The following is a 10,912-nucleotide window of genomic DNA, read 5'->3' on the forward strand; positions in this document are numbered from 1 at the left end:
TACTTGTTGGCAGGTAAAGGCAATAATAAAACATATGAAAACCATCATAATCTCACTCTTTTTAAACACACCACCACATTGAATGTTTTCATTATTAATCACATTTTTGAAATCGTTGTGTTTAAGGATAAGCTCAAGAGCTCTTGTGATACTGATTGCCACGTAATTTCGGGTTACTTTAGATATTCTGAAAGGTAGTGTTCCTGAAAAAAGAAAAATAGTTCGGATTACACATTCGAATTCATTGAAAAAGTAAGCAATGATTTTAAAACAAAACATTTTGTCCTTCCTTTCAACTCAACAAAATATTTTATAGACTTTCAATTTCAAGTTCATCCTACACCCGGAGTGATCCAAAGAGCTATGCATGATTTTCTCAATTTTTTTTTTGCATCCCTTCCCTTCCCTCCCTTGATGGGGCTTGAACACATGATCTTCTAAATGAGAAGTCATTGTTTTACCAGCAACCGATGATTTTTTTAGTTATGGTGACTAACTTTGGCTATTGGCGTTAAAAGTACGTGTTGCTAAATTGCTGATATAGTAAAGAAAATAAATGCTTCACTCTAATATCATTCTGAGACCAATGCATTTAGCCATATTGATTTGTCAAATGAAATTTGTGCATTCAACTAAAATGATGCATTTTATGGAATGCAAATGAAGATACTGATAGGTCATTGGCCCACAACATTAGAGATCTCTTGAAAATTACTATTTGCATAATGTTTCAGCCACCAAATGCTTCAAATCTTATGGAATTTTTCAAGCCGCGATTTTCATTTACAAGCAAACTCATAATTAATGTTAAATATCTTGAATTATTTTCCTTTAATCTTCCAATCTTTTGGAATGATGACCTTTCAATAAGGTTTTTAACGAACTTTGACTAAACTCAAATGTAATGCAAACAAATTTAAGCTTGGACTTGGGGATTTGATGCTGACAACAGTGGAAATTGATAAGTTTTGTTTGGTTTGGCTTGGGTTGAGTGCTTTCATTTTTTTTTGAAAGGTAGTTTCATTGAATCAGATAGTGATTACATCGTTTCAAATGACATCCTCTATAGTGTTGGGAGCTAGTACAAACCAAACTTGACTATCGCTATCCTTGAGAGCATGAGAAGTCAAAGTATGAGCAACTAAATTAGCTTCTCGTCTAACATGACTAACACTAAAGGCAAGATGGCCTTGCAACAGTTGCCTGACTTCATGATCTAAAACTAACCAAAAAGTCAAAAACGAACCGATTGGGTTTAGTTCAAGTTTTAATTCTTCACTTCAGAATAGATATATTTTTTCAAATTATCGATCGAAATTTAGCACCAATTCAATTCAGAAAATGATAGTCTGTTGGTAAGTGAGTGAGATTGATATATCCAATCACATTAAAACACAAAGGTACGTATGAACAAGAAAAATGGATGACAACAACAATAGATGAGATCATGAGATCAAGACATTTTTACCACAAACAATAATAAGTACTTTTTAACGGCTAAAGTTATTTTAGGCTTTATACATTGCACCGACAATAATCTATTTATCAGACTCCAACTTCAAATGAGAGAACTCTACCAAGTATAGCCCTAATAAGATTGTAAGAATCTTATAATGTCTTACAAAAAGGCAATTGTAATTTGTAAAGAGAAATGGTTCCAACTGTTAATTCTTCCATAACACCATTCCTTTTTAGAGGTTTATGCTTTATACTTTATAGGCCTCAGTGTAACACACACACACCCAAAAAAAAAAAAAATGGAGGCCAATATTAGAAAAAAGAGAGGAAAAAAAAAAAAATAGCCAGGTGGCAGTGGCCAGATATATTTACCAACCCTTCTTGTTCCACCATGTTCCAAGTCTCATCTATCGGCTTCTCCGCCTTGCTCGCTCCACCAACAAACTCACGAAAATGGAAGGTGAAATCTCTGTCTTTTATCTCAAACTCCAACTTGTAATCTGCAGTTTGATTTTAAATGTCCATTGTCTCTAGTTTTTATTTTCGTTTTGTAAGTTCTACTGCTCTCTATGATTTAGGAAATGTAAAGTTTACTCCTTTGGTGATGAAATTTCCAATTGAAAATTTAAAGTTCAGTTCTAGCTGCTAGATTACTCTTGCCCACTTTGTTTATATTGGTTGGTCATCACTTACTGGTTTGAAGATGAAATCTTTAGATTAGAAGTGAACCATATTGTTTGGAGTGAGTTGAGTATTTGATAAAAGATGACATATAGGCATTTGATTGTTGTGTAAACTCTGAACTGATGCTTTCTCACAATGACATCGACTTGGGTTCGCTTTTTGATTCTGTCTTGATATGATGTATACTAAGTTTCCTTATGATTCAAGTCGACTTGAAACTCTTTTGTTCAGAATATAGAGTGCTCATAGTTCAAAATATTAAAGTTTGTGCCTTTTATGGAATTCGACCCTTTTTAGCTCACAAAGTATGATGTTGGCATTATGTGGAGATGGGTTTTAAGACTCGCAAAAACTGTTAGATCGTTATTCGTTGGTAAAGTGTGGTATTCATCTTTTAGACCCTAGTGTTTCACTGAAGAAATCGAAACGTACCTGTGTTATAGTCTAAATTGGTGAATAAAAACCAACTATTTACATGCCCGTGGAAAGCACTATCTTGATTAATCTTTTATCACCATGAAATCTGATAAAAGTGCAAAACTTCTATGCAGCAATGTCAGGGAAGATTGTCGAAAATGTTACTGTGTCACAATGCTACCAACTAAGTAGGAAGTTCGACAACCAATATCGAAGGGACCCTTGTGCCCCTTTTATGCGCAAAGTGCTTCCCTTACAGAAAGGGAAGTTAGCATGGACTGCCATTCATTCCATGCAATTGCGCAACTTATCAAAATACCAGAGCAGTTTTGTAAAGCGAAGAACTATTCATTGCAATGGTCTGTTCTAGAATCTCATTATCCAGGTTGATATCAGATGAAAAATTAGTGTTCTAGATTTGCTCATAAAACACTAAAATCTTTCTTGACCACCTTTTCTGTATTAAAGATTTATTTATTTTTACTTATTTTTATTGTTGTTTGGATGGCCTACGTCTCAAATGACACTTTAATTTTGGATCTCTTGTCATTTGTCAACTTGTCATTGTGGTTCAATGATCTTTACCTTATGGTTCTATATATTTTACCCTTAGTGGTTTATATATTAACTTCATATTGGCTTTTCTTGCAGCTGCTGCATCTACCACTGCAGTTCCATATCTTGAAAAAGTTGATTTTCTGAAGCTTCAAAATGGCAGGTAACAAATTATGCCACCATATATGTTCTTACCTTTAACATGTCCTAAATATCTGGGTCCTGAAAATTTCTTGCATTCTTAATGGTTGTTTAAGTCTTTTTGGTCAAGGTTGTATGTTTCCTTTGTTTCAATAATAAGCATAAAGTGGTTGGTTCTATTTAATGGATTGATGTTCACATGCAGTGATATTCGAGGTGTTGCTGTTGCTGGGGTTGAAGGAGAGCCAATCAATTTGACTGAACCTGTGGCAGAAGCAATAGCAGCTGGTTTTGCTGCATGGTTGGCGGAAAAGAAGAAGGCCGACTCTAAACGTTTGAGAGTTTCTGTTGGCCATGATTCTCGAATATCTGCACAACAGTTAGAGGTATGTCCTAAATGTAACAGCATGTTTAAGTTTGAGGATTTGTTTTTTGACATTATTCAGATTGCTTGATTGATTATTCTTGATCTGGAGTACATTTTTTTCAGTACATTTTTTTCAGTACATATTATATTAGCAAGTACGCTTTCAATGCTTCATTTTCTGTTAAATTTTTAGCAATAAGTGTTTGTACTTATAGTTTCATATAACAAAATAAGGAACACGGTAAAGTTATAGAAATTGAAAAATTGTATTGGAATTACAAAGGAAATATAGATGTTGAGACCTTGAATTTGATCAAGAATAAATACTGCAGGATCCATATGATTTCTATTTTCCTGTTGTATTAATCAAGCTTCTTGCTTTGTTGGGGTTAAAATGGTTGTAGTGCTCATACTTTTTAAATTAGTATTCTTTGTTAAGATAATTTAGTTTCTGAAAACTACCAGTGCTATAAGAGACGCAGAAAAGAATCAGAGTTTTAGACAGATAGTATAGAATCCCCTTTATTAGAGAGACCCATTGAAAAGTTTCAAACTATTTATTCTAGAAATGTATTCCAAAGTTCTACTATACTTTCCTTAATTGTTGACAATTTGATTCAATTTGAATGATCAATTTCCAGGATGCAATTTCACGGGGAATTGCTGGTGCTGGTCTGGATGTTGTTCAATACGGGTGGGTGATGAATTTCTATATCATATTGTTGATATATACTACTGCATATGCCACTTTTTGGATGTTAATCATGTTGAATGAAAAGATAATGGATGACTGGTAAAATAATGATACTCGGGATTCTGGTCGATTGCGTTGATCTAGTTGGTCACAACTGTCACTATTTTTTTTTTTGGCTTAGACCAGGCAAGTAGGAACTGAGGTCATTATTAGAAGTCACTTGCAACTCTATGTAGATGATTAGAGAAGATTTTTGTTTTGATATCATTGTCTTTTGATCCCTCCTTATGTATGTCTGAGATAATCAGTTGAATGCACAAACCTATATCACCTCAAAATGCACTAGTTTACTCTTCATCTTAAGTAGTAAAATTTTACTGTATAATAAATTGATGATGCCACTGTTCGCTGACCCATTGGTCAGTTTGATGATGTTGACATGAATCGTACAGGCCCTTGGTCTAGCTTGTGCTTTGTAATTGATAATTATACTGTAATAGATACAAGGATGATATGATTCAATATGCTTCATTCTGATTCTTATAAAATTTGCAAATGTTGCATTGGATTCACAACACCAAGAGTATCTTTTTTTTTTTTGGTACTACTTTGACAGGCAATGTTTCATTGAATCTTTTTTTCCTCTTTATATGTAGATTGGCATCCACACCAGCAATGTTTAATAGCACAATTACCGAAGATGATGGTTTCTTATGTCCTGCCGATGGGGCCATAATGATAACAGGTAAGTCACTCATGTTCATGTTTAAACTATGTGAGTTTTGGTTTTATCACTTCTGTATAATTAAAAATTATGTTCGCTTAATGTTAAATCATCTACAAGGTTAGTTTCCCCTCCTGATTTAAATTCTAACATACTGCGCTGTTGCAACAGCAAGTCATTTGCCTTACAACAGGAATGGATTCAAATTCTTCACAAATGCTGGAGGGCTTGGGAAAGCTGACATTAAAAACATCTTAGAGCGTGCTGCAGATATTTACAATAAGTTTACAGTGGAAGGTTTGACAAGTTCAAAAGAAAAGGCACTTGCTTCTGTGAAGAGAGTTGATTATATGAACGTATATACATCTGATCTTGTAAAGGCAGTTCACAAAGCTGCAGGAAATATAGGTACCACTTCTATATACTGGTTATATAGTTGGAGATAAATCTCTTTACCCCTTACTGGAATTGATTATGTGAGTGGTACTTGACTTGTTCTTTTCAGTATTAAATATTGGCTTCTACCTTTCTAAATTGATCTTATTTCTATATTCTTTTTTGGTGTTATTTAATCTCAGAGAAGCCACTGGAACGATTCCATATTGTTGTTGATGCAGGGAATGGAGCAGGAGGATTTTTTGCTGTAAGTCTCTCTCTCTCTCTCTCTCTCTCTCTCTCTAACTTTTTCTTAAAAGTTTTGGATCTAACTTTGTGGCTGTATATGTTGATAGCTACTTTGCTTCTCTCTCATGAAAGTATGTTTGATTCTGTGCTGGAAGCGATTTAGCTTTATGTCATGCGTCGAATTCTTATTTTATCAAACTGTGCGCTATGTGAATTGATGTGACATTATAGAATACTCGAGTTGATGATAGGATTTTTGTTTCAATGATGTCAGGCAAAAGTGCTTGAACCTCTTGGGGCAGTCACTTCTGGTAGTCAGTTCTTGGAGCCAGATGGTAATACTGAACCCTAGGCAATTAAAGCTTTTTAGTCTGGATTGGATTTATTAATTCAATGATTTTTTTTGGGTCATGTTAGGTATGTTTCCAAACCATATTCCAAACCCAGAGGACAAAGCAGCCATGAAAGCTATCACCCAGGCAGTCCTTGATAACAAGGCTGATTTAGGGATCATCTTTGATACAGACGTTGATAGGTACTTTTTGTGTGAGTTGTGACCCATAAACATATATCATATTGTATTTTATTACATATTTCTGACAAATGCTTTTAGATCTGCTGCTGTGGACTCTTCTGGCAACGAGTTCAATCGGAATCGGCTGATTGCCTTGATGTCTGCCATTGTTCTTGAGGAAGTAAGATTTTCTTCTTATTGCATCAAGGATCTTGACTCAAAATTATGAAATTTTGTTTATTTGCTCTGGTATGACTTCAATAACGTTTTTGGTTTATTTTGTGAAGCATCCTGGAACAACTATTGTCACAGACAGTGTCACCTCAGATGGTCTTACCACATTCATCGAGCAGAAACTTGGTATGAGGAAAACTCAAAGTGGTATAGTTCTTTTCTTTTCTATTGAATGTATTGGTAATTACAAATTTCTTGTAGGGGGGAAGCACCACCGTTTCAAAAGAGGTTACAAAAACGTTATTGATGAAGCCATTCGTTTGGTGAGGAAAATTTCTACTTATCTTGTTTACACTGTTTAGGATCTATGTGAATCAGCAAAAACGAATCAAGCAAAATCTTGTGTGACTGAAGTATAGATTGCTTACAGAACTCTCTGGGTGAGGAATCACATCTGGCTATTGAAACTAGTGGCCATGGAGCTCTCAAGGAAAACCATTGGCTTGATGATGGTGCATACCTCATGGTAGGTTTTCGATGCATCTCTGCATTAGGTTCTCCTTTACACTGTTAAATTTGTGTTTGATTGTCCATTCATTGATATGAATATAGTCAATTTACTCTTTCTTCATCTCTTCTGGCATGATTGTTTCGGCTGCTGCTGCTCTTAATGTTCTGTGGCAAACTTTTGTAGGTCAAAACTTTAAATAAACTTGCCTCAGCTAGAGCTTCAGGACATGGTGGTGGCAGCAAAGTTTTGACTGATCTTTTAGAAGGTTTGGAGGAACCAGGTTTTTCAGTGGAACTGAGATTAAAGATCAATCAAAGTCATCAAGATCTTAAAGGAGGGTATGGCATTGAATATGCTTATTCTCCCTGAGAATTTGTTCAGTGTGTCTAAGTGCATGTGTACTTGCCTTTAAGTTTCTGATAATTCTGTGCTTCCAGATCTTTCCGAGACTATGGAGAAGCAGTGTTGAAACATTTAGGAAACTATATTGAATTGTATCCTAAGCTTAAAAAAGCCCCTGTTAACCATGAAGGGGTAAGTCAATTTATGTTATTATTCACTTTATTCTCATCATCTATTAGTTTGTTTTGCTCATGTTTCCCCTATTTGCTCTTGCAAACAGGTACGAGTTTCTGGCTATGGTGGGTGGTTTCTTCTTAGACTCTCACTTCACGATCCTGTACTTCCCCTTAACATAGAGGTAACCTAAATTCACCAATTAATGATCGCCTTATTTATGGTTCTTGATTACTTAAAAGCACTGTTTAATGTGCTTCTACTAATGGAACTTTTACACTGAAGGCACCAAGCAAGAGTGATGCTGTATTACTTGGAAATGTTGTGCGTGCTGCTTTGACGGAGTTCTCTGCTTTGGATACATCTTCTTTAGACAAATTTGTCCAAGCATCCTAGTTTTAGGTTTACACGAGTGGGAAAGGCTTTGGCATCTTCATGTGTGAATTTCCTTTTTGTAATTTGAGTTGTTCTGCAGTTTTAGATATGGTTGTTAGGCGCCATAGGGCCTTGGAGAAATCTATCAGACTAATGACACTCGAATACTATTGTACAAAGATTGAGTTTACCTGATTGTGGTTCTATTAGTACAAATACATGAATAATGTGGATTTCTCAATTCCATCCCGTAGTTAAGAAGACCCTCAAATTCAGTGGTATAAAAACATTCAAAAGGTGAAAGTGATTGAAAAGCTGAGCTCCATTTTAGATCTTCAGCGTCATAGCATTACCTACAATCCCTGCCAAACCAATCACGGCCACTGAGAATTGAAGACTTGGTGACCAGGAGTCCAAGATTTGAATGCCTCACATGAAAGTATTTCAGCAACAATAGAAGCCATTACGCAGAAGTGGCAAAAGCAACAGCTTACAGAAAAAATAATCTAAATCATATATAGCCTGTGACATTACCAATTCTACCCTCCAAGTTTTCACTAGATAGAATTTATTCATCAAGACTCTCAGTAAGAAAATCGAGTAGTAAATAAACAATGACAAATGCAGAATCAGGCAAAGAAAATAGAACACCAATCATCAGTCATATATCAAACAGCCAAATCAGATGACAGAGCTTGACAACATAAACTTTGCAAATACATTGAATCCACAATATAGGATAATCCTATTTAACTTACTGTATATGTTTAGTAGTACTCTTACCAGGTTGTAGCTACAGAGTTGAGCCAAGTTACTTGTTCAATTTTTCACTTATCTTTTTTTTTTCTTTTTTTTTTTTAATCAACTCTTTATTTACAGAAATACTAATTTTAATTACCTGGCATAGAAGCCTTCTCGTAAAAGGAAAAGGATCAAGGATCCCATTCCTATAAGGAAAAGGATGGTTACTTGGTCACTACTCTTTAATTAACCCTAATCCCTAAAGGAAAAGGAAATCAAGCCAGACCTCATTTTCCTATAAATAAGGCAGAAATGGAAACCACAGAGCTCACTCACTTCACTCACAAAACAACCATCATCACAATGGAGAAGGGAAGGCTAATCCGTCTCAATGATCACTGGGTCTCCATTGCTATAGACAATCTTGATTCTTTTGGGGATGTTGGGTACCTAGATTTCAGGTTTCTCGATCAACTCTTACCCCACTGCTCCAAAGACCAGTTGATTCACATCGAGAAGTGCACAAAAGATACAGACCTGACTCCGATCACCGATAAGCTTTGGAAGAAGTTCTTTGAGAGAGACTTCGGTGGCAAAGCTACTGATGAGGTCATCGAGAAGATGAAGATCAAGAAAGTGAGCTTCAAGTGGTCGGAGTTGTACCAGGAAAAGTCCAAGAGACTGGAAAAGGCTGAGAAAGAAGTCGGTGTAAGGTTGAAGAAGCTGTACGAGAAAGAAGCCGCTCGGAAACAAAGCCGGCAGGTTAAGGTGTTGGACAAGGTTCCACCTTCTTCGTCAACCAACAACAGAAATGGCTCCAACAAAGATAGCAAACTGATGAGCAGATTGAGGAAACAACATCTGAATTGTCTGGAAATGAGAAATATTCAAGCTATGAAGATGAAGAGAACTGCTGCCAACTATTCTGGTCTCATCAAAAGGCCAAGAACGACTATTCGACCTATGAACATCTTTTGAAGCATGATCAATCTTGGTGGTGGCTTTCAATCTTCCTACTTAGCTAGTAAAGAATCTATAGATTAACATTTGTTGTTGATTTCAAGAAAAGAAAGAAAGAAAAAAAAGATCAAAGTTTGTTCTTTTTCATCTCTCTTCACGTAAATTAATTTGTGATTGATGAAATATAAAGTTCATTCTTTAATGATAATTTGGTGTTTTATTGATCTTGGTTATTGGTCTGATCCTGGTTTCCTTTTCCATTACACATTCACAGTAACGAATCTAATCAAAACATGAATATAAAAGAAAAGGTCTTTGATACCATGCCTTGGTCTGGTGATTACATGTTTTGAGGAAACAACCAATTCCTACAGATTTGTACTTGTCCAATTCTGTTTTCATTAAGTTCTTGATTCTCAATAAAAAGTTTCTATAAAAGATTTCTGTTACCTCATATTAGTTGTTACTTTTAATCAAAGTACCAAACCAATTTATTAGGCCATTCTTTTTCTTGCAGCTTTCACTTGGATCATGCTGCATCCCTACCTTGTTCTTGAGAAAGTTCACAGTAGCTTCCTTAATGAATTTTACATATTTCTTTTCCATTTTTTGTTTTCCAGAAACTAATGTTCAGTCTCCAACTTTCGATAGCCATATTCTAAGGGTGTGTCTTTGTAACATATGCAACAAAGGCCATCTACAAGTTGCATTTGAAAGATTAATTGAAAATGATGAGCAAAGTATCAGTTGAAGATAGGTTATTTGATTAGGAGGAATTAAATTCCTGAAAGCTAAAGATTGAGGTTTGTGTTTGTTGACAATGGTGTCATGAATTAACTAACATTTATTCTGAGTTATGTTGTTCTCAATGATATACATATTTGAGCAAACCAATAAGAACTGTAATTATATAGTTACGTGTTGCTCAGTTTCATATGCCATGTCTGTATACATGTATGCAACTGATCGATTTGTTCAAATTAAAAAAGTAGAGTTCCAAGCATCTGAGTCGGTCAGGTCTGATGTATATTCATATTTCAGTTTGATACAAGGTTATGATTGATATCATTAGTTTCTGTTGATTACTTCACATCTTGTCAATGTACCCTCAATGTTTATCTGTATTTTTGTCATAAATGGACTCATCTTCAGTATTAACTTTAAATAGTTATTCATTGGATGAATGGATTCTACTGATTCTATTAGCACACCATGCGAGGACATGAAAGGTGTTCTCATAAATATTGTGCAGCAGCTATGAATAGTATTTTCAAGCACGTATATAACACTGCCGGTGCAGGAAAGTTCCCCTCAACATGAATAGTCCATTACATTTCATTCTCTGCTGGTGCTGACTTTGCTCTGATTACTGCATTTTGCTCAGATGATTTATGGAGAAGCTAAGCAGATGGCAAGGCTCAAAGATGAGCTCATGAAGAACCAGAATCATGATGGTA

At 35.3% G+C, this 10,912-nt stretch overlaps 2 protein-coding genes across 4 annotated transcripts; both read left to right on the forward strand.

The window, feature by feature from the left end:
- The first annotated feature begins 1,787 nt into the window (after positions 1–1,787).
- On the forward strand, positions 1,788–7,998 carry LOC112182379 (phosphomannomutase/phosphoglucomutase). 3 transcript variants are annotated; one of them, XM_024320871.2, is made up of 18 exons: positions 1,788–1,918; positions 2,694–2,918; positions 3,211–3,277; positions 3,461–3,641; positions 4,264–4,316; positions 4,973–5,061; positions 5,212–5,448; positions 5,619–5,683; positions 5,939–5,999; positions 6,082–6,199; positions 6,278–6,359; positions 6,466–6,538; positions 6,614–6,675; positions 6,783–6,878; positions 7,047–7,201; positions 7,301–7,397; positions 7,486–7,563; positions 7,665–7,998. In XM_024320871.2, exons 1-18 carry the CDS (start codon positions 1,912–1,914, stop codon positions 7,773–7,775), a joined length of 1,857 nt encoding a protein of 618 aa, XP_024176639.1. In that variant the 5' UTR covers positions 1,788–1,911; the 3' UTR covers positions 7,776–7,998. The 3 variants fall into 3 exon arrangements, with proteins under 3 accessions (XP_024176639.1, XP_024176641.1, XP_024176640.1); XM_024320873.2 differs by lacking the exon at positions 2,694–2,918 and having other exon boundaries at positions 1,826–1,918; XM_024320872.2 differs by lacking the exon at positions 1,788–1,918 and having other exon boundaries at positions 2,700–2,944.
- Positions 7,999–8,807: 809 nt separating this feature from the next.
- On the forward strand, positions 8,808–9,473 carry LOC112169887. Its single transcript, XM_024306981.1, has one exon. It carries the CDS (start codon positions 8,808–8,810, stop codon positions 9,471–9,473), a length of 666 nt encoding a protein of 221 aa, XP_024162749.1.
- The last annotated feature ends 1,439 nt before the right edge of the window (positions 9,474–10,912 follow it).

Source organism: Rosa chinensis, chromosome 1, assembly GCF_002994745.2.
Source record: "Rosa chinensis cultivar Old Blush chromosome 1, RchiOBHm-V2, whole genome shotgun sequence".
Taxonomy (NCBI): domain Eukaryota; kingdom Viridiplantae; phylum Streptophyta; class Magnoliopsida; order Rosales; family Rosaceae; genus Rosa; species Rosa chinensis.

Coding starts and splice junctions, on each gene's coding strand:
- LOC112182379 (XM_024320871.2), top strand. Junction 6,000..6,081: donor TCAGTTCTTGGAGCCAGATG/GTAATACTGAAC, acceptor GGGTCATGTTAG/GTATGTTTCCAAACCATATT. Junction 6,539..6,613: donor ATTCATCGAGCAGAAACTTG/GTATGAGGAAAA, acceptor AATTTCTTGTAG/GGGGGAAGCACCACCGTTTC.
- LOC112169887 (XM_024306981.1), top strand. CDS start 8,808: ATGGAAACCACAGAGCTCACTCACTTCACTCACAAAACAACCATCATC.